The sequence below is a fragment of the Myotis nattereri genome (genome assembly GCF_964212035.1).
Source record: "Myotis nattereri genome assembly, chromosome: 8".
NCBI lineage: Eukaryota > Metazoa > Chordata > Mammalia > Chiroptera > Vespertilionidae > Myotis > Myotis nattereri.
In genome coordinates, this window is record NC_138083.1 from 81,371,620 (window position 1) to 81,398,964 (window position 27,345).

A 27,345-nucleotide genomic window follows, 5' to 3' on the forward strand; every position below is an offset into this window, starting at 1 on the left:
AGTCTTTGTGTAGCCTCTCTAGCTCTTTGGAGAGCAGCCCAGACTCAGTCATCTTGCCATAGAATCATCCACCAGCTCCTCTTTCCCCTCATCACAGACTGTCCTGCGAGTATCTGGTTTCTGATGATGGCTCCATGAAAGCAGTGACCGCCTGTGTGTGTCTATTTTTGTACAGAGATTGAACCAATTTGGGGTTGTGGGGTATGAGCAGCTGCCCTGGCTAAATTGCAAGGCTCAAGGGAGGGAAGGAGATAAGAGGGATTCAGCACCAAAGCCAAGAGTTCTTCAGGCCCTTAGATGCACTACTAAATTTGACCTTGAGGCATTTCATGTTTGGCCAAAAGCATTAGAAAGAGCAATGGGGAATCCCCTGTTTCTAATCAAAGCTTCCACAGAAGAGTCAGTTTCCACCCACCTCCTACCCACCATTGCCCTCAGCCCAGGAAGGAGTCAACCTGTGCTGAGGTGGCCACTTAAAAACCAGCCACAACAGAGCCGTGGCCGAAGCACCTTCACATTGCCCATAGGCCTCTCATGCTAAAGGATTCCAGAGAGTCATGGGCTTAGAAGCAGGTAAGGGAAAAGAAGGGCTCAAAGTTGAATGCCAGTCACCCCAGCTGTGGATGTGGTACCACACAGTCTCCCCATTATCCATTCAGTGGTCCGGAGTGAGCCTCACTGCACTCCTGAAAGATGTAAGGAAGAGGAGGCTACTCACGGTTATGAAGCACTGGCTTAGGGCTCCTTACAGGCATGGATTTCATCATCCAAACATCCCTGTAGGGAGGCAGTGCTACCACTTCTTTGTGGATGAGCAAATAGAGGCTCAAGATTAAGCTGCTGGAGAGAGCTAGTAGCTGAACTTGGGTCTAGTTGACTGTCAAGCATGTGTTACCTGGCAGAGCACATGGCTTCGTCTGTCTTCTCACTTCCCAGGTGAGTACATTGAGCTCTAGAAATGATAAGTGACTGGAACAAGGACTAGTGCTAGGTAGTGGCAGCAAAGGATTAGAATTCAGGAGCCCTATCTCATTCTAGCCTTCCTTCACATTGCGTAGTGCAGGGGCCTTTCCAATTTGCAGATAATTTCCTGCTTGAGGCCCTTGGGCACGATGTCCGTCCCATTTCTCTGAGTGCCTTCTCCACAGCTCTGCTCAGCACCTTCTGCTCGTCCTTTGGGGCTCAGCCGCATTATTGTTTCCTTGGGAACACCTTCTTTGACCAACCCCATATTCTCAATCAGGTGTTTCTCCATCAAATCTGTTGTGATATCCACTTTTCCACCCATTTATTCTTAACTCTGCAACCAGCGCCTTTAGGTTGGTTGCTTGAAATGGTGAGAGTATGTGTACTATGGAAATTGGCAAATGCCTTACATCGGGGCTTTTTTTTTTTTTTTTTTTTCATTTTCTCCCAGAGAGTCAGTTATTAAAGATTTGCCAGCATAGGACTGGCTAGTAAGTTACTCCTCCCACTGGCATAGTGGGCTCAGCCCTGAGAGCCACATTGTGAGGGAGGTATTTATGCGCTAGATGGTGATGACACAGAAAACTGTGTTCAGGGAAGAAGAGCTGAAAGCACTTGGGGTATTCCACTTGGAGATGTGTGGCTGACACCTGTCATCGAGTGTCTCAGGATGGCCAGTGGCAGAGAAATGAGCAGGCTGTCGTGTGTGCATGGGCGGGACTGGGGAACTCGGGAGAGGATGAGTCTGGAGTCCTCCGGCTCTGAGTTGAGGTGTGGGGTCTGGAGTAGGTTGATTAGTCCATCTGTTTATTCCTCATCTGATAAATGGGCTTTCCCATTGAACAGGAAGATCAGGACAGTAAAAAAAACAACAACAGCTAGTTCTTGTTCCTCAGAACTAGGGGGTGAGTTTTAATGAGGCACATTTCAACCAAATAAAGGTGGAATTTGCTAAAGATTGTTGCTGGCCACTAACCTAGCAAGTGCCACTTCCTCAGAGGTGTTCAAACTGGGTGTCCATCTGTCAGAGACGGGGATTCCTGCATGGGACGGGATCTGGAAAATCACACCCCAAGATCCCTTCCATGCTAAGACCTGTGAAGCCCAGAGCATGTCCCTGGGCAAGTCACTGAACGATTTTTTGCCTCATTTCCTCCATCTGTTAAACAAGCAGGAGAGTTTTTCTCCCTTCCTTTTTTCAGTGTTCATGTGAGCAGGCCCATGTTCTAAATCCGACCTCTCTCCATTAACTCTCTTGTCACGCCCAAACTTTTTTTTCTCACTCTTATTTTCCTTGAACTTACCATGACTCTAAATTACATTTATTTTTGTTATTCAAAATTAATGCTGTTTCTCCAGTTAGACTTTCGGGTTCCAAGAAATCCAGGTCTGTGTTTTATTTGTTCATGTAGCCTCAGAATATAGGCTACATGGCACTGGTGGTGTTGGGGTGATTACATGAGCTCATCATTTGAAATGTTTTTAGGTCTAGGAAGGAAGGGTGTTGGATCAATATCATACTTCACTATTCTTGTTATAATAAAGATACTCTATACCTTGAAATAGGGCCATGTTCCCTATGACTTGGCTATGAACATCTGCCATTTTGTACCCAATTGGTGATAAATGGTTAATAATTAAAAGAAAATAGTCAAACTCTTTTTAATTGTAGGTGAAAATAAGCTTTTTGGTCTTAGAATTGGGATGCTTGTTAATATCCCATGTGGTCCAGAACCAGCCTTAAGGTGCATGGAGAGATTGGGTCACTGCTGTTGACACTTGCATGCCTCTCATTTAGATGTGGAGAAGGCAAGTGGCTGTACACAGCTAGGCATGGCTTCCCTACCCTCCTGTCCCTCTTCTATCCCAGAATCAGGCTTGCTTCAGATGACTCTCCATGTAGCAATGGGCCCTCTGCCCTCCAAATTATGGGCCTCTCCCTTCTGTTCTCAGCTATAATTCTTTAGATTTGGAATTTCTTTTTATCAAAAGATATCAGGACTCAGTTTTTTTATGGTCTGTTTAGAAGTGAAGCACAACAAATAGCTATTCTGAGAATATCTGCACAGTGATCATGGTACAATTGATCGACAGTGTACACTTTCCAGGTTTAGTAAGAAGGGATGTGCGGAGAAACAAGAGACCACTTACTCTCTGAAAAACCAGTGAGAGGTGGTGAGGGCACAGATCCTCCTAAAAACACATTAGGCTTTGCCAATTACCCAGTTCTGCCCAGGGCCCTCTCTCTCCTTACCTCCTACCACTCCTCTATTTTTGCTATTATATCTCATCCCAAGTACCTTTAGAAATGTTTTATGTGAAGCCTGATCATGCCTTGGGTGAGTGATATGGCCTCCTATAACCTTTCCAAGATTCACAGGCTGTCAGATCATGGGGTGATCATTCAGAATTCCTCATGTCAGAGGTGGGCAATTTTAAGGGCCAGGCAGGGGTATAACTTGCTAAGGTCGCACTACCAGTGAATTTCCAAATGTGGCTACAAAAGTGAATGTCATCAGTCTCCATGGTGGGCCCTTCGTCTGTGCTAAAAATAAAGGGCTAGGCACATAATTATTAAAGGGGCCTAAGATGCAGTTAGCAGCTACTTCCAGCCCTGCTGATGTGGCATCTGTGTCGCATTCATTCTCCTCAGTCTCAGTGGGCAAGGTATAGAAAGGAAGCCCCCACCTGAGCCAGCCAGAAATTCTGGGCAGGTTTCCCCAAAGATGGGTGGACTGTGAGTCAGGCACACATGGGATTCCGAGTGAGAATAAGTAACTGTTGTCTTATTTGGAGAAGAGGTCCAGGGAGGTATAATCCACATTTGACTGAGCCATTTTGATGAGAAGGAAATCTCATTTCCAGATACCTCTGTGAGATGATCTTCTTGCTTTTGAGAGTGACATCACAAGAGACCATTTTGAGCAAAAGTTAGTGAAGGCAGTTCTGCGTGAAACACAGATACATACACAGCCCAACAAAGACATTACTGGTGAGCGAACTGTTTCCAGAAGACTTGTATAGAATACAAGAGGGGCAATCTTGTAAATTTTATTTTTTATTATAGTTTACATTTAACGCTATTTGTATTAGTTTGAGGTGTACAGCACTGTAGATAGACATTCATACAGGTTACCAAGTGTTCCCTCCAATAATTCAGGTGCCCTCTTGACACGATACATAGTTATTACAGTACTAGAGGCCCGGTGCACAAAAATTTGTGCACTCGGCGGGGAGAGGGGGTGTCCCTCAGCCCGGCCTTTGCCCTCTTGCAGTCTGGGACCCCTTGGGAGATAACGACCTCCTGGCTTAGGCCTGCTCCCAAGTGGCGAGGGCAGGCCCAATCCCTAGGTGCAGCCCCTGGTTGGGCTCAGAGCAGGGCCGATTGGGGGGTTGGGGCACCGCCCCCTGTCACACTCAAGGCAGGGTCGATGGGGAAGTTGTGGTGCCACCCCCTGTCACGCACAGAGCAGGGCCTATCAGGGGTTTGAGGAGCTCCCACCTGTCACTCACAGAGTAGGGCCGATAGGGGAGTTGGGGCACTGCCCCCTGTCACAGAGCAGGGCCAATCAGGGGGTTGGGGTACTGCACCCTGTCACACTCAGGGCAGGGCTGATGGGGAGGTTATGGCTCTACCCCATCACACACAGAACAGGGCCCATGGGGGTGGGGGTGGGGGGCGCCGCACCCTGTCACACACAGAGCAGGTCTGATCAGGGGTTGGGGCGCCACACCCTGTCACATACAGAGCAGGGCCGATCAGGGGGTTGGGGCACTGCAGCCTGTCACACACAGAGCCACAGGGCGATCAGGGGGTTGGGGAGATCCCCCCTATCAGGCACAGAGCAGGGCTGATCAGGGGGTTGGGGTGCCTTCCCCTGTCACGAACAGAGCAGGGCGGATAGGGAGGTTGTGGCCCCGCCCCCTGTCACACACAGAGCCGCAGGGCGATTGGGGGTTTGGGCGCTGCCCCCTGTCACGCTGATCTCGGTACCGGGAGGCCTCGAGGCTCCGCTGATCCCGGTGCTGGGAGGCATATTACCCTTTTACTGTATAGGATAGAGGCCTGGTGCACTGGTGGGGGCCAGCTGGTTTGCCCTGAAGGGTGTCCTGGATCAGGGTGGGGGGTCCCCACTGGGGTGCCTGGCCAGCCTGGGTGAGGGGCTGATGGCTGTTTGCAGCTGGTCACACACCCTTCAGGGTAGGGGTCCCCACTGGGGTGCCTGGCCAGTCTGGGTGAGAGGCTGAGGGCTGTTTTCAGGCTGGCGGGTGATTGAAGCTCCCAACCGCTCCTTTTTTTCTTTTTTTTTTCTTTTTTTATTCTGGGCCAGCTTTAGCTCTGAGGCTTGGCTCCAGCTATGAGACCTCCGCTGCTGAAAGCAGGTATCTGGTTTGTTTGGGTTCTATAATCGAAACACTGTTTCAACTCCAGCTCTGAGATCCCAGCTGGCTGAACGCAGGTTTCTGGGGTTTTGTTTAGCTTCTATATTTGTAACAATGTTTCAAACTGCAAGCTCAGAGGCTGGCTGCGGCAGGCGGGGAACGTTGGAGTCCTCCGTCACTGAAGCAAGCAAGCCTCATGTTCGCTTCAAGCTGCCTGGCTGCTGGCCGCCATCTTGGCTGGCAGTTAATTTGCATATCGCCCTGATTAGCCAATGGGAAGGGTAGCGGACGTACGGCTAATTACCATGTTTCTCTTTTATTAGATAGGTTTATTAATTGTACTCCTATTCTGTACTTTACATCCCCTTGACTATTTTTTAACTACCAGTTTGTACTTCTCAATCTCTTTACCTTTTTCAACAAATCCCTCAAACCCCCCCCCCGGCAACTATCAGTCTGCTCTCTGTATCTCTGAGTCTGTTTTTGTTTTATTTGTTTATTTTGTCCCTTAGGTTCCACATATGAGTGAAATCATATGATATTTATCTCTCTCGTATAGCTTAATTCACTTAACATAATACTCTCTAAGTCTCTCTATGCTGTTACAAATGGTAAGATTTCATTTCTTTTTGTGGCCAAGTAATATTCCATTGTATATATGTACCAAAACTGTTTTAACCACTCATATATTAAGCTTCATTTTAAAAAATATGTTTCTGTTGATTTCAGAGAGAGGAAGGGAGAGGGAGAGAGAGATAGAAACATCAATGATGAGAGAGAATCATTGATCAACTGCATCCTGCATGCCCCCTACTAGGGATTGAGCCTGAAACTCAGCATGTGCCCTGACAGGGAATCGAACCATGACCTTCTGGTCCATGGGTCAGTGCTCGACCACTGACTGACATTGGCCAGGCTCCACTTGTCTATTGATGGACACTTGGGTTGCTTCCATATTTTGGCTGTTGTAAATAATGCTTCAATGGCCATGTGCATTCCCCTGAAGCTGTGTGCTTGGTCATAGAGGACAGCCTTACCTGAAAGGATAAGACCATTCTTGGGTCAAGGCTATAGGAGTAGCTGCAAACTCCAAACAAGCTTTCCAGAGTGGCAGATTTTAAGCAAAGTACCAGAATGTATATATTTCAAAGAGTTATGCCTCCTTCAAAATTCCCTAGAAATCTTGAAAGGAAGCTAATCTTGTTTATCTGAGGGTATTTTCTTTGGAACATTGTTACAAGCTGTAGAATATCTTGAATGGTAAAGAATCATTCTGGAAACATCAAATGTCTTGGCCCTCAAAGAGCTCCCATCCTAGGGAGCAGCAGGACCCAGTAGGGACTCAGCACTTTCGATGCCAGTAGCACTATTGGCAGAGCACGGCTACTCATGAAAGTGATTGCACATTGGTTGTGCAAACAGCTTTCAAATAGCAATTCAAAGACATGTTTATTTCAATCAATAGCAAAGTATAGAAACAAGCAAGTTCCACTTGCTTAATTAAAATGAATAAGCAAATGACCTGATCTTTAAAAAACCTGGTCATCTTTCTGATGGTAACCATAAGCAGAGGTATTTGATAAACAAAGATTGCCATTTAAATTTTAGTTTTGTGAAGGTGGTTTCTTGTAAACGAGAGGAAGAACTCCAGGTTTCACTTCCCTTATCTCTGCTGAAGATGGTTGTCTGTCTTTCCTGAAGGTCACGCCTTGCTGTCCAGCTCCTTGATCGTGAGGTGCAAACTGCCCTTCCTGCTTGCTCCTTCTCCCTCTCATTCTCTGTCGGATTTAAAGAGGATGTCATAGCATGTCTCATGCATGTAGTAACAGATATGGATTACTGGAGATTTCCCATTTCTGGGTATTATTAAAACTGCCCACTTATATGATCATAATGATACTACTCTTCCTTGGGATGCAGCTATGCCTTCCCCATCATTGGTTCCCCCTTTTTAATAAATACCTGTCTCGTGTCTTAGCTTGTGTCTCTAGAAGGCAGAGATCTTCTCTAGGTGGCATGAAGTTACTGGCAGTGCCACCATACAGAGTAGTTAAGAGTGAACAAAGGCTTTGGACTCAAATAGAATTGAGCATGTTCTCTGGATCTGTCAATTACTACCCAATCACTTTGACTATGTCACTTAATGGTGCTAAGTTTCTGCTTTCTCACTCATAAAATGGGTATAATCATAGTACTGCATTATGAGAGTCTTAAGATGATTGAATGGCACGAGCTGTTCTCTGGGAAGCATTTAGGAGTTTGTGGGGATTTCTAGCACCTGTGATGATGCCCTGAACTTGGCATGTTCTCAATGCTGGAAGGAAAGAAGGACTGGAGGGAGAGGAGGTAAACTTGGTTAGGAAGGGAAGATACTCATAATAATTAGCAATGTTTGAAGCAGTGTACGGTGTTCAGTACAGACTCTAGTGAGTCCTAGTCAGCCAGGATTCAAGAACAAAGACCCTTTGAAAAAAGTCAATTTGAGTTCAGAGAAATCTGAAGGGAAGATCAAGGTAATAGAATGTTACCTTAGATGCCTACACTGTGAGGCTGCATGAGGCTGATGGGAAGTCTGGCTCCCACCTTCATGGCAGGTTAGCTGGGCACAGCTGGCAGTGACAATGTCCCTGGGCTTAGGGGTGACTCCCTGGCAGAGTAGGGAGGAAGGAAGCAAGACACAATTTAGGGATTCCTGAGGGGGTCACAGGCACCTTAGACAGAGGACTGGACTTGTTATGATTCAAAGCTGGGTTCAAGTTCAGATTCTGTCACTTTCTGCCTCTGTAACCCTGGGTGAATTATTTAATCAATTTGCCTCTCAGTTTGCTCAATTATAAGCTGGTAAAAATAATACTATCCTACATAGGTAATGCAAAGATGAAGAGAGATAATGGAGTAAAAGCATTTACCTGCTATAATAACAGGCAAAAGTAGGCCCTGAAAAATCAATTATTTTTTATCTTATAATTAGCAATGCGCTTTCTGGAGGAGGCCCTTCCATTTCACCTGAGGCCTACAAATGCTGTGGCTGCCTACAGTGTAGGGTTCAGCCCCCACAAGGTCCAGCTTGACATTATCCCTTTTAGATATTCACCTGTAATTTGGATTAATTGCTCTAGATTTGGCCAAGGGGGCCCAGATTCTCAGCCAAATTGGCTACACTGAGCTAAGGAGCAGAGCTCTTGACTCCGCGCTCAGACATTCTCTGAAGCAGGCACCTTCTGCCTTTTCCATTCTCTGCTGCCCTGAGCCTAAGGGTCTAAGTCAGTTTCCTGGGTTTCGCCAAGGATCCCAGAAAAGCTTCAATACTAGTGCTGGAGCCAACTGCTCAGATCATCTGGGCAGTCTAAGCGGAAATTCAGTAAATGATGAGGAGAAGAGAGACGCCGTTGGATTTCCCCCCAGCACCCAGCTTTGCTTGGCATATGTACAATGAGGGAACCTGCTTTAATGGCCTCTTCCAGACTTTGAAAACAGCCCGCAGATGCTTGCATGTGATTTCTTCATTTTGTTCGAAGGAAAGAACCTATAGCCCAGACTGTGCTCCTGAGTGGTGACATATCTTTAGCTCTGTCCTTTCCTGGTAAATTAGTGATGCTTTCTTCAGCGTGTAGCTTGGTGAACTTCAGATGAAGAGAGCATTTTTCTGATGAGGACTCACATGTGGTAAGTCTTAAAGGGAGTTTTCTTAAAATGAGGCCTGCCTATGTATCTATTCTGCTAACTAGTAAGAAGGCCCATCTTGGCATCTTTAAAGAAGTGAGCTGGATAATTCTGTTTCCCAGGTATATTCTGTTAGTACTTCGAATGGCTTGCTCACCTTTGCAGGGGCCTTCTCTTTTTAGATAGGAGTTTTCAACATTTCTTTATTATAAAGCTTTAAATCAAATAGATCTCAACCCGGAAATCCAATATAAAGCATCAATAAAAGTTGAGTTGTTTTGGATTAAGTGGGATTGGGCTGGAACTCTCCACCTTCGCCCCTCTCACCCACCTTACAGTTCCCAAGACTCTTTCGTGGAATACAGGACTCCGTAGTGTACAATTTGAACACCACTCTTCTATAAATTTACTACGCGTGATTCATTTTGAAGGGTCAGCGCATCATAGAGGACCTGATAAAAGCTCTAATAATGCACATTCCAAAAATAGCAGGCGGCTCTTGACTGTGATGAGTCAGCCACACCAGGCTCCAGTGCCATTCTAACACCTACTAATTGTGTAGCCTCAGAAACAACTTAACCCTTTTGAGCTCTTTTCTACCAAAATACTTAATAAATGGGGATATGAGCTCCCACGTCACCAGCTTATATCAGGTTTATCTTTGTAAATGTTCCGCTCAACACTATACCAGGTGCCCTCCATGAAATCCAGTTTTCTTGGTCTGGGGAACAAGGCATTTAAAAAGAATTCTACTGAGAAGTTTCAGAAGGGCGGGGCGAATTTCTGTTCACCAGGTTCAAATAACATAAAATAAGACTCATTGTCCCAGTGAGTTCTAGATTAGGGCAATCAGAGGCCTCTTCTTTCATCAGCTCTCATAGTTGCAGCTCTAATCTGCAAGAAAGATGAAAGGCATTCCCACCCAGAAGTTGAAATAGCTTGGACAACCACCAAATACCCACCCCACCATAAGAGCATGGGTTATAGGTACAAGGTTACTCATGGAACTAAAAAACATTAAAAAAAAAAGGTAAAAGCTCTTTTGGCTGCATATCTAGGGGAATTTGTTACAGCTCTCACCTGTACACATTAGAACCCCATCATTTAACAAATAACAAAAGAAAAATATAAGCCATCAAGACCAGGCTTGCCGGGAGTTATACGCAATTATTATTAGTCATGCTTGTTCCTCTTTGGGAAGGAGCCCAAAGCTAAGTCTGCCTCCTCTGTCAGTGCTTTCAGGTTAACCTTTAAAAGTCCATGAGTCTGAGGAGACTTAGCAAAAGGACTCAGCCCAGCTAGGATGGCGGCTTCAAGTGTGCACCTTGCCCCTTAGGTTGGTGGGAAGCTGACAGCAAAAGGACTCAGTCCAGCTAGGATGGCAGCTTCAGGTGTGCACCTTGCCCCTTAGGTTGGTGGGAAGCTGACTGCGTGGCCTCCTCACCACCCACCCCAAATGCCTGGGCAGTCAGAACCAAGGCCTTTGGAATTGCAAGGTTGCTTGCCCTTTGCTTCAATATGGATGTGACTGCAGCCTCACTAAGACAGTGAACCTGTGTAGCAGTCCAGGTGACCTTCTATCTCAACTCCTACTTGCACACCAATAATGGGGCGCCGAACAAGACTCGTCTTCCCTCCTGTCCTTTTGATTGGGAATCTCCCAGAAAGTATAGACAGCCTCTTAGAGGGGTGTGTTTTGGGGAAGGGGGAGTTGCTGGAAAAGAGGAAATAGAGGAAACTAGAGAGTCTGTTTCAACTTTTTCATCCCCGAAGTGAGAAGGCCACTTTCAGATGCTGGAGGTATGGGGCCGGAGGGGATATGGGAATCATTTTTTATAGGTGCTAAAATAAGACCTGACTAGATGAAGTAAGCTCATAATTAGTGAGTGGAGGCAGACCCAGGGATAGGACATGCATTTTCCCACTCCCAGCCCAATGAATTCCCCTTTGTGCTGCAATGTTCCATTTATCATCACTGTGAAGGAGACGTTCCCTGTTGGTTTCATTTTACGTCCCTTATTACAATTTCCACATTTACCCCTGTGGTCCTGGAAATTTTGTGGCTTTTCATTGATGGTGGCACCAGAGCTGTTGCTTGGTGGAAATCACCTTAAACTTCTTTCCTTTTCCCTATCTTATCCCTGACTTACCTTGTAACACTCCCCTCCCCTTTCAGAATCTCCCAGTCCTCAGATGTTAGGGCCCCTAAAACTTTCTTTGGTTTATATACATATCATTGGTTTGTGGTTCCTGATTTTCCATTGGGTAAGTCACTTACTCTTTCTGGGCCTCAGTTTCCTTTTAGCCAAAAGAGAAGGTGGGGCTGGTTGGTTTCTGAAAACCTGTCTTGGCTTTCTGGGACACTGCCTTCCACATAGGCTGTCCTGGACTCTTTGGTGGGTTGAGGGATTGGGGTGGGATGGGGTTCAGGATCCATCTTATAGCCAAAGAGGGAAGTAAATGATGCTTCACAAAATAAAGAGGGAGAAAAAGATCTAGTTCTTACTAAATAAGAAAGAGAAATGAGAACAGATTGAAAATAGGGAGGGGGTGCATATTAAGTAGAAGTCTTACTTAATAAAAGTTGTCTCTAAGGCAATTTGAAAATGGGTCATTTTGGCTCCCCAAAACCATCTTTGCTCTGACCCTTCATCTACCTATGCATCCATCCATCTATCTATCCATCCATCCTCTCACCTGCTGTCATCTATTTCTCTGACCCACAAGGGAGGAAAGAGCAGGGAAAGCACATGACCTAGAACAGCGGTTTCTAATCGGTGGTCTGTGGACCACTGGTGGTCCGTGAGGTCCAAAAGGTTGGCAACCACTGTCCTAGAGGATCCCCAGTGAAACCAGGTTCAGTTCATCCAGCTGCATGTCTGTGAGGCCTAGATCCTTCTGGCCAGATGTCCAGTGTGACCCACATCTCCCCTTTTGTGTCAGTGATACACTTCCAGGCACACGTGTCAGCCTGGGGAGTTAGATGGAGTTATATGAGACCACAGCCTACCCAGATGTGCTGTGCACCTTTGGAAAGAGACCAGCATAGGGGAAATGATGTTTCCGGGGCAGGGGAGGAAGACATAGGGAGGAAAATGGAGCAGCCTTCTTCCCTCCTGTGAGGGAAGTTCTGGAAGCTGTAGAAGTTCACAGGTAGGAGGGAAGCTATTGGGGGAGCAGTCCTAGACCCAGGGAAGTCACCAGGGCGTACTGGCTGCAGCTGTGTGGGGTGACTTGGTGAGTAGTGAGAGGGGAGCTGAGGATATTCCTCCTCTCACCTGCTTAGGACCTCACCACTTTCTTTTTCTTCCTCCAATCCTCCCTGCTCCCCAGCCCGCCCCTCAGGCTAGGAGAGACCAAAACATACACACACAAAAATCACTTCCCAAGAGAGAAAACTGCAGCTCCTCAAAGATGGAAAGCAGAGCCATCCTCCTAATATTTTGAACTTGGGATGTTTCAGAGACCGGCGAATCGTGTCAGGAATGAGAATGGCCCGAGACAGGGCCCAAGGAACAAATCTGGCTCCACCAGGGAGATGAAAGAATCTTCTCCTTCCTTTGCCATTTACTAGGAGATGTAATTCTGTCTGCCCTTCTCTCCTACACCCGCTCAAGCCTCTCCCTGGAGCCTCGCAGACACTTAGCCATCCTGGGAAAAGGCAGGATCCTTTCATTAACTTCAGCCTGATTGAAGTCCCGGAGCCTAGCAGATTGCATTCCCCTCCCTCTCTGTCTCCCTGCCTTGGGTCACTCCCCACACAGCCAGGCAGTGAGCTGTTTTCCAATGGGAAGAATGAGAATGGGGTCTGGTTGGGGGCCCAGGTCTGGACCTGTGCTTTTTAGGTCCGTGGCTTTGTGGAGGGACAGGCTCATCTCTGCTTGCCAATGCCTCAGTTTCCCCTGGATTTTTGAGCACATTTGTTCCACCTCCAGGATGGAGGCCAGCAGTCAGCTGTGTCAGGGTGATAGGGTGGGAATAGACTGAGACGGTTACTGAGGGGCTGGGGGGAAGGGGGCCTGGCCTGTTGTGAATTATCAGTGTGATCCTGAATTCACTATCAACTTCTACAACAGAAGAATTTAGTCTGCAGCTTTAAAGTTTGTTTTAGTGGCAGATCATTCATTCTAAAATGAAATTGTTTACATGAAAGAGGGTAAAACAGAGCCACTCTGGTTGAAGGGAGGGAGGGAGAGGAGAACACATGGAAATCTCTGTCTACACCACCTTCTCTCTGTCCAGTCCCCCAGCAGAGGGGGCTCCTGAGCCCTCTGGGGACACAGTGAATTCCTCATCCACCCTGGGACCTTCCACTGTCTCCCTCAGGTTCTGACACTGTAAGAGTGGAAGTCTATTTTGAGGACCAGATAGATCTAGGTGGTCTGCAGTTTTGAATATAGGAGAACTTCCTGAGCTGTATTTCTAATGCACATCTGGGCACCGACTTCAGTGCAGAGGACGGCCCCTTCCTTTCCTGGGTGCAGACTGTGTTTTACTCACGAACTCCTGTTTGGGTGGAGCATGGTTAAATCCTGAAGCCAGGAGGCAGGGATTTGGGGCTGATGGTGAGGAAAGGCTATTCTTTAGGGGACTATTGAGAGAGGAGGTCACAGGCTTGCCTTTGGTTATTTCCCAGGTCAGATAACACCTGAGATGCACTCTAGATTGTGAATCAATAGTTCAGGATATACAAGGTAAGGAATTCAGAAGTTTTAGAAGTTACTGGATAACCATCCTTGATACCACCTCCCTGCCTCCCCCAACCCACCAATTAAATTGGTCCTAACACATCAGAACTGCAATGGGCCCATTGAGCATTTTATTGTTTCATCCACAGGAAGAGGATCTCTCTCTCTCTCTCTCTCTCTCTCTCTCTCTCTCTCTCTCTCTCTCTTCTCTCTTTCCCTCCCTCCCTCCCTCCCTCCCTTCCTCTCTTTCTCCATCCCCTTTCAACTTCATGCTGTCTTTTCTTCAGTTGAACCTTTGACTCCTGCACTGATGTATAAGCCAATATTCTCTCATAAAACCTACAGTGGATAGAGAAGAGTGTGTTCCCACTGCTGATTAATTCATTCACATGTTTGAGTGCCTACTTCAGGCAGGAAATACTCTAGATGCTGAGTGCCACTTCCTCTTGTCGACTTGAAGGGTGTCACCAGCCGTCTCTCACAAGTGTCTTCTGCAGGCTCAGCAGTTTAGTCATTCTAGTCCCTGCTATTGACAGTATTCACCACTTTCCCTTAAAGTCATTTGACCAATAGGTATTTATTGACTAATTTTATGTCCAGACTCCTCAGTACGTTGAGAAATGTAGAGATTACATGAGATAGTAACCATGGTCTTGTTGGGTACAGTCTTGTTAGGTAAGAAAAAGAAAATAAAAAATACATATAACAGCACAAAACAGAACTTCAAACAACTAAGAACTAAATTGTATGCAACTGGGTCCTTCTGAAGAGAAGGAAAAGAGGGTCTAATAGTTCCAGGGATAGATCCTAACTTTGTTGAGCTAGGGACACTATGAATAATAACCAAAATGTCATATCTCTATTTCCAATCAAACAAATGGATCTGGTTATTTCTCAAGTCTAAAACCACTGGCATGAGGAAATAGTGCATCTGATAAGATGCTTTGAACATACTTGTGGTTGATTTGCAGTTGCAGCATCAGAACTGGGAGGAACTAGACCTTTTGGTTTCATGCCTGCTGTCTACCTGCTGAGCCCCATTAAAAGGAGGTAGAAGAGTCCCTTCCCACTGGATTGCAAGGGCCTGGAGAATTTGAGATTTGATTCCGATATGCTAACACATATTGGTGGTCTTGTCCTTAACAAGGTCACTCTCATACTCAGACCTCACCCCACCCTTTCTATTCCTCCTTCCCATCTCCATCCTAACCTGTGTTCTGCTCAATTTAGAACCCTAGGTTGTACTGATGAGATCTGAAGAGTAGATGGTCATTACCAATTAAATAAAATAATGTCTGGAAGGAAGGATCAGTTAAAAGTCATTCATGGGGACACATGTTTTAGGTACTGCCTGTAGCTCACTTGACTAATAGTCTGGCACTCATCTTTTTTCCCTATGCCATGTCTCATCAGCGAGTTATCTCCTATGCTCTATAAATCAGAGGCATCACATAATAAAAGAAAGAGGATGAGCTTTGGGGCAATATAATTTTGGATTTAAATTCCCAATACCTATACTACCCGTGTGACCTTGAAAATGTTATTTAAATTCCATAAGTCTCAATTTCTCCCATAAAGTGGAGCTAATTTCTATGTCATGATGGAGTTGTGGAGATTAAAAAAGAAAAATTGTATAGAGTAGCAGTCACTGTGCTGGGCACCCAGGGGATGGATCTTCAATGCACTATAATGCCCTCCTCCCTGTGCCCTTAATGTGTGCTATGGCTGGCCATAGGGAGATGCAAATGCAATGGGTGCTATACTGGGACTGGGGAGTCCCTTTTTCATGTTTCTGTTCTTGCAGCTGCCCCACCTCAGGTGCCTCGATCTGCCACCTTTCCATTTTCAAGGCTCAGTTCAAACTCGGTCTTATTTAAGCAGCCCCACCCTGACCTTTCTTAACTTACCTCCACATGTTTATGCTTACACCCTACTACGTATGTTCTGCTCACACTGATATGCATGCCTTATCCTTTGGCCAACTTGTAGGTTCCTTAAAGGCAGGGACTAAGTCCCATAATGTTTGGCCCTTAGTGTCTAACGAGACACCCCCATGGCTTGTTGTTGGGCTGTTGCATTACCAAGAGAGGGGCCAAACTGGCTCTCTGTCAGATGGTGCTACCTTCTCATGGGTCCTTGTGCCTGGAGAGAGCTGATCCTCAAGCCTGGGTGTGGGGAGAAAGGTACAACTTTGACATTCTCCACCTCCTCTCTGCTTTGTCCCAGCGTTAACACCCCTCTCCTTGTTATTTTTGGCAAAGTCATTTAGAGAAGCCAGAAAAGCCCAGTTGAGCTTTTCTGAAGGCTGGAGACCTGGAGTCCAGCATAACTCCCTCTCATTCTCAAACCAAACATAATATTGTTACAGCAAACATGAAATCTTTCCTATTTTTCGCAAATGCTCTCCAGGCCTAACAAAGCTAGCAGTCACATTTCTTGAATCAAAATAATCATCTGCCCTTTTTCTTTACCCCACACTTTTTTAGCATTTTTGCACAAAAATACAGAATGTTATTATTTTATTATTTAATCATATGAGTCAAGTAGGCGCTTTTTGGAGAGGATGCAAAAATATTAAAACCTCACCTTTACCCTTTACTATTTTTTTTAAAAAAATTTTCTTATTGATTTCAGAGAGGAAAGGAGAGTGTGAGAGAGACAGAAACATCATTCATGAGAGAAAATTATTGATTGGCTGCCCCACATTGGGGAGCCTGCAACCGGGCATGTGCCCTGACCAGGAATTGAACCGTGACCTCCTGGTTCAATCACTAAGCCAAGTTGTCTGGGCTATCCTGTACTATTGATTATACACAAAGATACAGAAAAATAGATGAACTTGACTCTTGACTCAAAAGATTGTGCATGATAATTTGAGGCATGAGCTATGAATATGTAAATAGTAGATAGGATAAAAAAACACACGATAAAGGGAACCGGAGTCACATGTAGCTGGGAAGAGAAAAGGGTCATTTTTACTGGGCTGATTAACAAAAAAGAGGAAGGAGGAAGAGGAGGAAGAGAAGGGAACAGGGGAGGGGAAGGAGAAGGAGGCCTTTAGCTAGTGGTATCACAGGCTACTTTGATAGTAAGAAGGAAGTCAGGTACCCTCTTCCTAAGAAGTGTATACATCTCTAGGCTCCTGTAATTGAACTGACAATTTCAGGGAGGCTGGATCTGCTGAAGTCCTTCCATAGACCATGATCCCCAATTCAAGCATTGGGGACACTTGTGAGAAAGGTTCAGGAGGCAGTAGAGAGGGACAATGCAGTCAGAGATATGGTGGCCACAAGGTGAGAAGGTCTTTGAGTTGATGTTCCTGGCCCCTAACTCTCTTACTTTAGCAATTCTGCTTCTTTAGCTCTGGATCTAGTCCAGCCGTGGGTAAACTACGGCCCGCGGGCCGGATCCGGCCCGTTCCGCTGTTCTATCTGGCCCGCGGAGCCGAAAGAGCGGAGGGTTCTCTTGCTCTCCCCTCCGCTCCTTCACCAGCAGCAGTGTTAACATGTATTAGTTCACACAAACACTCCATCCATGCTTTTGTTCCGGCCCTCCGGTCCAGTTTAAGAACCCATTGTGGCCCTTGAGTCAAAAAGTTTGCCCACCCCTGATAGTCTGTGGCAAGTCCATTGCTGATCAGTCCTCTTTAGGATAGTCTATGCAAACTTTGAGAAGTCTTACTAAGGAAAATTCCTTTGTTCTTTTCCAGCTCCTCACAGCCAGTGACCTTGCAGCCAGCGACCTCAAAGGATTTCAGCCACAGGTAAGATCCACTGATCCTTTCATGACGTTTGGGAGAGTGAAATGTTCCAGTTTGTTCATGAGTTTAAAAACTTGGCACTGGGGCAACGCCCCCCCCCCTTGTATTTCCACCTTCTCTGACTCAAGGTGCCAACCTTGACAGTGACCTGGTAGCTTGCCTTCTCTCTCCAGCTCCTCTCTCATCTCATCATGACCAAAACATCTTTTTCTTCTCTCTCTCAATATTTTATACTGGGGAAAAATATAGACCAATATGCTTGGAATGTATGGTGGTGGGTGACTTCACTTAGAAAATGATTAATCCAAGGAGGTAGAGGGTGGGGTGGGCTGCTGTATTCCCCTGTATTTCTCTTTTTTGGGGGGGACAGAATAGTCACATTTGTTTAATCTTTGTGTGCACATGCCTTGCAGTCATTGGTCTGGCAACTAAGTTCATCTCCGACTCCAGACCATCTTGGTTAGTGTTGCTCATCTTGGTTAGGAAATGGGTCACAATCCTCTCTGGCCAGAATGCTGTTTGGAAGTCACCATGAGTAAACCACAAGAGGGCCCAGACAAGGGCTCCCTGGGCACCTCCTGAACAGCGTGGAAGATGGGTAGTCACCCTCCCTTCTCTAGAAGGGGACTTACTGCCCACACACGTACAGATAAGCATCAACACTCATTCATACCAGACACACAGCCTGTGTGTTCCCCATGGACCCGGCGCAGACAGAGCATGGAGGTAAAGAGAAGTAGATCCTGTAGTGAGAGCTGCGTGCTCTGTAGATACAGGATCAGCAAGTGGGAAGTGAGAGGCTGCAAAGAGAGAATGAACAGAATAGCGAGCACCATTGGTGCGTCAAAGGTAAGTTTTTGCACCCTTTGGGGTATTCCCATTATAGCTTGTTGATCCTTCTGTCAGGAATGTGATGAGGCTTAGGAATAAGTAATCAGGAAGCCTGATTGTCAACTATGGAAAACTGCTCATTAATTAAAGTCTTCATTCACATATTCACATAAACTTCCAGGGGAGCTCAGGGAATGCCAAACAAAAACAAAAGAAAATCAACATTTACCCACATCCCATCCACCTCCACACCTACCTCACACACAGTAGCATCCCAGCTAATGACTTATTTTTGTCTGAAGATTTACAAAAGGGGAAATGCTTTGTGTGATGTTGTGTTGAGGCTTAAAAAGGGTATCCAGTGGAGACTGAGTTTATGGAAGGCATGTGTGTGTGTGTGTTGGGGGGAGGGGGAGGCATCGTTGCTTTCTGAAATGATCACATTCTCTCCATGTTTGTCATGCCACATTTCTAGATTATTTAAACTGAATTATTAAGAGAAGCGAAAGTCAGATATATTGGGTGCATCGATAACATGCGAGGCCATGATCCAAGAAAGCAGCTTCCCTGCTCCCCCCACCAGCCCGCAGTTGCGGGTACAGATGGCTCACTCCCCTGGTTCTGTCTGACCTTTCCACATTATCCCATTTGTGTGTCAGCCCCCCAAAGCTAGGAGCATACATCCACATTTTTCACTCCTCAGGATGTGTGTTCCTGAGGCCAGGAAGCCCTGGGAATGTTGTGGCCAGTGCGTAATGCCCAGATCAGAGTTAATTCTAAAGTGTTATTCCTGCGTCAGAAAGGCCCGGATGTGTCTCAAGTCACTCCCACCCTTTGGGCGCTTTTCCAAACAGAAACCATACTGCCCATGTGCTTGGGCCAACCCTACCTCCCAGCCCCACTGCACCAAATTGTTGGCTTCTGATGTTATTTTTTCCTTCTCTCTGGGTTTCAGATGATGCTGAGTCCCACGCATCCTGATGTCCACAATAATTCATGGGTCTGTTCCCTTCCAGGAACCATCAGTAGCTTTTGGGAGAGGAATCCACTGAGGACCCCTCTCTGGGGGAACTGTAATCAGGCTTGTAAGCTTTCACACCGTCCACACTAATCACTTGCCTGTAAAGGGCTTTTTTTTTTTTCTTTCCTTGATGCCTGATCCTGCTGCGACATCTTAGGGAAAATTGTCATGATTTCCTTGCTAATCTTGGATGACTCTCAGCTTGGAAAATGTGGACAAGGGCAACTCAATTAGGCTAGACCCGCTTGTCTCTTTGTCTCTGTCCTCCTTTCTGCTTCCAGAGAGAAAGGAGGAAGTAAGGAAGAGACTATCTGCCATTCTTCCCAGGATCGCTGGTTTGCAAGGATACCTTGCTCATTGGCGGAGTAAACCCATTGCTCTGCAGGTAGGCTAATGGCTTATGCTAAGATCCTGAGGTTGTAGTTTGCTGTGGGAGTTCGGTGAGCTTGGCCTCTCGACCACAGAGGGTTGGACTATCTCTTAGAGTCAGGCCTGGGGCTGACAGGTGGCTACTATTTCAACAAGGTTTAAAGGCACAGATGAAAGAGCTTCTGAAATTCACACCAAAACCACCCAGACTCTTCTCTTCCTTATGGTTCCCCCCCCCCAAACATATCTTTCATTTATCAAGACCCTGTTCTTCTTGCCTTTTGAGGGAACAGACACCCCTGAATCCCTCCTTACGGGGCTTTGGATGACTGGAAATGATTACCCTCATCTCCCTTTGCCAGACTACCCCTCTCCAGTCCCAAAAGGAGTAAAAGAAAGCATCTCCTTCCATTTCATAGAAGCTTAACACTCATTTGCTTTCCTCTCCATGTTTCTTTTTATCCTGTTTTCCCCTCCTTAAAAAAGTTATCCATGTTTCCTGGAGAAATTCGGAATGGGTGAGGGTGGTCAAATGTACAAAGTTCCAGTTACAAAATAAACAAGCCTTGGGCATGTACATCATGGTGACTATTGTCATATCTATAGTTAATAATACTGTATTCTATATTTGACAGTTGTTATGAAAATAAATCTTAAAAGTCTCATCCCAAGAAAAAAAATTTGTAACTGTGTGGTAATGGATGTTAATTATAAGAATTTTTAAAGAAATTTGGGAAATACAAAAAAAAAAAGAAAGAAAATATATCTTGTTTATGCAAGTGTAGATAATGACATTTAGGGGTGTGATCTTGCAGTCTTTGATGTACATAGGCATACACATGGATGGGTTGTTGAAAATTGATATCATTTTTTATATACTTTATTATGTTACCTTCTTTCTTGTTTGTTTGCGTGCTTCCCATGTCACTGGAAAATCTTCTAGCAGCAGGCTATTTTTGTCCGCTGGCTGGTACCGTCATTTATTTACCACTCCCCTCTTGTTAGACATTCCATTCCTTTTGCAGGCTGAGCTCTGCAGGAGTGATCCAAGGCAAATGCTAGATCGGGGCTCACAACTAGGACACAAATAGCATCCCAGCTTCTTGGCATTTAGTTCTTCTTTGTTTCTTAGTTCCTACAGGAATTCGATGGTTGCTTAAACTTTGTAGTAGGGTGTCCATGTGGGTGTGCCCATGGGCATGTGTACACATGTTTACAAGGGTCCCAGTTGGAATGTGGTGAATAAATAACCATGTGGGGCCCAATCTTAGATGCAAGTTTCACATGCCCAGCCACCATGCTGGGAAAGCTACCTTGCAAAAACCTATCCCCCACTGTCTGAAGCAGTTGGTCCTCTCCTACTTTCCAAACCAATACTTCTTTCAGAAAAACATTATGTTGTACTTCAAGTGTGACTCATGATAGGATCTTAGGGGTGAGTGTAATAGTTATCCTATAAAGAGTAGCAGTTTATGAGAAATTTTTATAATGTCCATGGCTATGATGGCCAAGGGGACATTGCAGTAAAAGGGGAGGGAATAAGTGAGAATGCACAGGAAAACATTTTCCAGAGTGAAGAAAACAGGGCTTTGGTCAGAGTTACCATTTCATTCAGAGGCTTCCGGAGAGACCTTTATGTGGGGCGTCCTGCTGTGCACACTCTTCCCCAGAAGTTGACAGTTCTGGCATGTCCTGCCACTAATGTCAGCTTTGCAACTCTGGGAACATTACTTAATGTCTTTATCCTCAATTTCCTTATTAAGGAAAAAAGTTGTGCAGCTTATCTCACAGAGTATTGCGAGGGATCAAATAAGACAATGTGTGTGAAAACAGCTTACCACGGGGCCCACCACACGCAGTGAATTTAATTTCTTCTTTCTGTTAGAGATGTGCAGGTTGAATTATTCAAGGAGAAAATGAATATATTATAGAACAAGCAGGGAAGACTTCCAGATGGAGGTGTCATTGTACCTGGGCCAAGACAGGTGATAAGGAAGTGAGGTAATGAATGAATTTATACTGGGGCAGGGGCAGCCTGAATGAAGGCCAAAACAGGGGCGAGATGCTTGGGTGTATTCTGGAGACTTGCAGTGGTTTAATTAATCTGGTTCAGGTGTAACTATGATGGGATTTTAGTTTGAAAATTATGTTGGGGTCATATTGCAGAGGTTTTAAAATTCTGGAAAAAGAGTCATACTTTTAAGAAATAACTATTACTGAAATTTTCAAACTTATACAAAGGTAGGCATAATAGAATAAGAAAACTCCATATATTTGCCAACTTCTATTATTTATTATTCAACTTCAGTTGTATGATGCTAAAAAAAGTCCTAATTTGTATCATGTGCCCATTTCTGTGGTGTAAATATCTTCGCCTTGACCAATTTTAAGCTGCCAGAGGTTTAATAGCCTGCTTGCCAAGTTTTTGACAGGCGGCTTTCTGGCTGATGGGAGCATACCTCTTGGCCAGCCTCAATAATCATTATCATTTGACACTCTTACTTCATAAATACTCCCAGTTACTTTTACTTTTGATTTTAATTTTTGGGCAGTGTATTTTAAAATTCCCACTTACCATGCTATTTCACTCATAAATACTTCAGTAAGCTTCACTAATAAGGGCTTCTTAAAAAATCACAGTGCCATTATCACACCTACCAAAATCAGCAAGAATCCCTTAATATTTTCCAATACCCAGTTCATATTCAGATTTCTCTGATTGTCATAATATCTCATTTTATAGTTGACTGGTTTGAATTGGAATTGAGTTTAGAATTTGCCATCCATCTGAAGACAGTAGGAGCCATTGAAGATTTGAGGGTGGGAAAGAGCCAGAATTGTGAGGCAAGAAGCTTATGCCATAGGTAGTAGGGTGATAAAATGAAGAGAGGATCCAGCAATAGTTCTGAACATGGGTCCCTATGGGAATTAGCAGGGAATGATGCTGGGATAGAGTCAGTGGAGATGTTGCTGAGGGGAAAATGCCAGAGAAAGTACATGAGGACAGAAGCATTGGGCTCAGCAGTTGCTTGGCTGGTTGGAGAAATAGGGATAGCTGTCCGCCACAGTGGGTGACCAGAGGACGCGCAGACTGAGTAGATGCTGTATTCATCCCCGGGCTAAGTATGATAACAGCACCATGTTCAAAGGAGGAGAGCTTTCTTCTCCCTCAACAAACCCTTACTTTTTTTTCCCCTCAGCCTCGAAATCAGTTCTACTCATAGGTCATCAGGGGATATAATTATCTGCAAAATATCTTGAGCTCCATGGTCTTAACCCAGAAGGTTTTAATACAAGAATCCCAAACATTTCATGAAGAGAAGCTACTTTTTAGGAAGATATGGCTGTGGAATTTGAGTAGAAAGAAATCCTAGCTGTGCGCATCTCCCAACAGAAAAGGCAGGGTGAAGCGGGGAAGGGTCCATGACAGTAGCCTAGGGCTGGATGGTGTTGTGTGGTTTGGCTTGCTACAGACGGGTGCTCCTACACTAGGAAATAGCAAAGCAGGTTGGATAGTTTGGGGCTTCTGACAGCTCGTGTCTTTTTAGCGTGAAACCCTTGAGTTCCCAGGTTGCTTGTTCATCTAGGGTTGATCATGTCTTTTCAACAGAACCACCACTATCTGACTCTACTCCTCATGGGCACCCGCTGCCTACAAGTTCAGCACCAACAGTTGTAAAGATTGAGATGGCAGCTCTGAATTTCCCAGAGCACTCAGCCCTGCTGAGCTCAGGGGTTGGTGTTAGTACTTGCTCACAGTGCCTTGGACTGAGTACATATGCTGAGGACTTAGGGAAACTGTGCTTATGCAAGAAAGTATTCTTTGAACTTTATATGCATCATCTCATTTAATTGTTACAAGGCCTTTGTGAAATCAACAATACTACTATCTCCCTATCACAGGCAAGCACAGGGAACTTACGGTTACAAGGCCCCTAAGTGGCAGAATTCGGATTGGAACCCAGGCAATCTGGTTCCAACCTCTTTGTTCTTAACCACTTCAATAATACCACCTTGAACTAGAGAGTATCCCCATGGTTATGATAATTTAAACCCTGACTTACCACTGATATGACCAGGAAAACAACCTCACCTTCACTTGTGTACATTATCCTAAATTTTCTTAACCTTTGTCTGGTTCTAGAAAAAAGCATTTAATACATTTCAGAGTAATAGACGGGATTAATGCAGAGCATTTTGAATCCTTCCATCTTGGTGAGGAATTTTTGTTGCTCTCACTCCCTTCCTCCCCAAACTCCCAATGGAAGAGTCGTGGTGGCAGTTGCCCCTCCTACACAGGAGGAAACTGAGTTGAGGCAGAGGTCGGCCGTGTAGTTTTTCATCTAAGACACACAGCAGTGAAAAAACAGGTTGGCTTATTTTGAACTCATCACATAATATCTACTTTGCCATTTGGGGAAGAACCATTCCAGAGCAAGACAGTGTATAAGGAAGTCCTACTAACTACCAACGATGCTTGCTTACCTCCTCCCTCCATTCCAAAACTGGAAGAGGAGAGAGAGCACCCAGAGCTGTGGTTCACAACCTGGACTGCAGATGGGAACTATTGGGGGAGCTTATGAAAATTACAGGAGTCCAAGCCTAACCTCATTGAATGAGTCCGGGTGGAGTCCAGATATTGGTGTTTTCAGAAATCCCCTCCCCCTCCACCCCCAGGATCCAAATCAACCTCATAATTTTCTTTTCTTTTTTTTTTTTTTTTTAAAAAAAGCAAAACACCAAAAAACAACAACACAGAAAACAACCAACCAAACAAACACCCTGCAATACAGAGGAAATCTTGAAGGGAGAGAAGGTAAAGGGCTTCACATTCAAATAGTGTCTCCCCTGTGTCAGGAATATGTATGTGCTTCACCTGCCCCCAGCATCTAAAACCCACACCAACCCCCTTTTCAGACATCTGACTCCTCCCCTTTCACAGAGGAGGAAACCATGGTCCAAGCTGAGCAAGTGTGGCCATGCATGGATGCAGTAAAGCCTACAGGCTCATTCCCTGCTATTCCCACTCAACTGTTGAGATTTGCCCAGGATCTTAAACAAGTTAGTGTTGGTGTTTGGGGTCATGGCCTCCTCTGTTGGACACCTGGGCATTCTTTCTGGACTCTAAGAGATATCCAGAAAGATCCAGCTTTATGCACCTAATTTCCTTGACATCAGGAGAGGGATTGGTCTCCACAGTCCTTCTTGCTCAGCTCAGTTTCTTGTGTAGTAAATCCATGCCTTTTTCTCAAGGCCTTATTTCGACTTGGCTTCCATCTGCTGCCACACATCTTTGCTCTTTGATTCACTACTGTTCAGAGCATGGATTTCAGACCAGTGGCAGCCAGTCAAGTGTGTGTTACTGGCTCACAGTAAGATACATCTAGAACCAGAGTTTGGAAACGTTTCTAGCAACTTGTTGTTTCCATGATATCCAAGCATGTGATCATTTTTCTACTTACTTATCCTTATAGTATTTTACCCAAGTAAATTGAAGATAAAAATAACATCTGGCCATTCACCAAAAACCATTTGAGACGTTCTGTTCTAATTATGCAATTTCCTATTTTTATTAAAAGGGTAGGATCTGGACTCTTGTTTTTTCTCTGCTGCCTTCTGTGAGTCCATTGCAATATATTTGTATTATGAATAGTGTTCCCCCTGCAAAAAATAAAAATAAAAATGGCTCCGCCTGTAAAGGTGTCTTTCTGGCTACTTGGAGGAAACCTATACAAAACATGGATCTTTTCCCATAATTCCTAAGGCAACCCACTTAATTATTTTTTTTTTTCCGAACTTGGACATCTGTGACAATAGTAGACCATTTTTAACAAAAATAATTTGCTCACATGTCTACACATAGCCAGCACTAAAACCCAAACGGACTCTATTAATTCTTCTTACAGAAAATCCACAGCTTCATACGGCAGGTATATGTTCTTTGCACTGCCTGCTTTGACAGTGTTTTTAGTGGATTTTTTTTTTTTCTCCTTAAAAACCAGCATTGGTATATGGTCCCAGAGAGAGAAGTTCCCCAGGTGTTTCCAGAGTGTCTGGCCTTTCAATGGAATATTCTGAAGTTTTAATAAGCTCTCTTGGGATATGAAGTCTCTTTAGAATTTAGTGAATATTTTGTTCCTCCCAGGATGTCCTGACTCTCTGAGGGCTGAGTGCAGGTGGACCCAACAAAAAAACAAAGGAATGTGTAGAAGTTCATGCCTGAGAACTTAATAGGCGGGTGTTGGGAGAGTTATTCATGCGCAGAGATTTTTCTACTTTATCAAAGGAATCAACATAAGTTATCTGTCCTAGGGTATTCAAAAATGACTTAGCCTTTTAAAATCTGATTTAAGCTCAATTCTTCAGAATAGAAGCAAGGACAACCAGTGGGGATTCACTTTGAATATCATCCTCTTCATTTTCAACTATAGTTTTCTCATCTAAAACAAAAACAAAACAAAAAACTTAGCCTCAAGGGTGCAGAATTAGATGATTTCTGTGATCCCCCGAGATTCACAAAGTTTAATTAATCTGTGACTTCTTCCACCATCTTCATGTTTCTAGTTTCTATTCTTGTTTTTCCCTTCGATCCTTCCGGTGAAGAGGTATCAATCTTTGCTTCTTAAAAACCATCCTGTAATTCTGCTCCTTTAGACCTGAGGCCATTGATGTTTTGTGATGAATCTCAGATAAGTGTTTATTAGCAGATTGAGTTATAGTGTCAGCTCTCCCTGTGTCTACATTTTAATATGATATATAACGTTGTTCTATACGTTTTAGGTCTAGGAATGACTCACATACAGAAAATGCAAATTCACAGACCACCTTTAGGACTTGAAAGAAGGTACCTTTTTCATAATTGCTTTAGCAAGGTAGTTTGAAATCTACCTCTTGAGAAACAAGGTCCACCTCTCCAACAAATACGCAAGCTTGCCTTTTAAGTTCTTTCCAACTCCATTGCCTGGCTCACACTTCAGCCCTCTTGTCCTCCCACCCATCTATCTACCCAGCCCCTTTCCTACCAAACAAAAGGATTGATTGAGAGGTGTCAGGAGACCCTCACAAGAGAGGGGCCCCTCCTGGTGGAACAGCTTGCAGCTCTCAACGGCACCTTCCAGCCATCTGCTTGCTTGCGTTTGGAGGCTGTATCAAGTCTGCCAACAGCCTCCACCACGGTTTTCTGTTATTTCCCTGATAATGACCGCCCCCTGTCTCCCTCTCCAGCTCTGCACATAATGTTCCTTCTACATCTCCCACCTTCCTAAAAATGTGTGTCAGATCCTCTGGCAGAACTGTGCTTCCAACAGGTGTCCTAAGCCAGTGACACACAAGACGAGAAAACTCTATGATGTCGTAGATCACTATATATAGTAAAAATTGATGCTCATTTAGTAACATAACACAGATTTCTCCCACTCTGCTGTGTCCACTAACTATCACAGAGACCATATCCCATACTTTATCATGTAAGAGTTAAGAGCAGTGATTCTTGGCTTAAACTGATAAGTTCAAATCACAGGTCTGCTATGTACTGTGTGACCTTCATAAGTTATTGACCTTGTTGCTCATTAGTGAAAGGATACATACCTGATGGGGTTTGAGGAGGATTCAAAGGACAGTGTCTGGCATATGGTAAGCACTTCATGAATACACACTATAATTCT

General features: G+C 44.8%; 1 protein-coding gene across 1 annotated transcript in view; it reads left to right on the forward strand.

Moving 5' to 3' along the window:
* Window positions 1-27,345, forward strand: part of SETBP1 (SET binding protein 1) — a 341,962-nt gene that overhangs the window by 157,742 nt on the left and 156,875 nt on the right. The window contains exon 3 of the mRNA XM_081096675.1: window positions 17,410-17,463. Within this exon, the coding sequence (XP_080952801.1) occupies window positions 17,410-17,463 (54 nt within the window). The remainder of the gene's footprint in view (window positions 1-17,409; window positions 17,464-27,345) is intronic.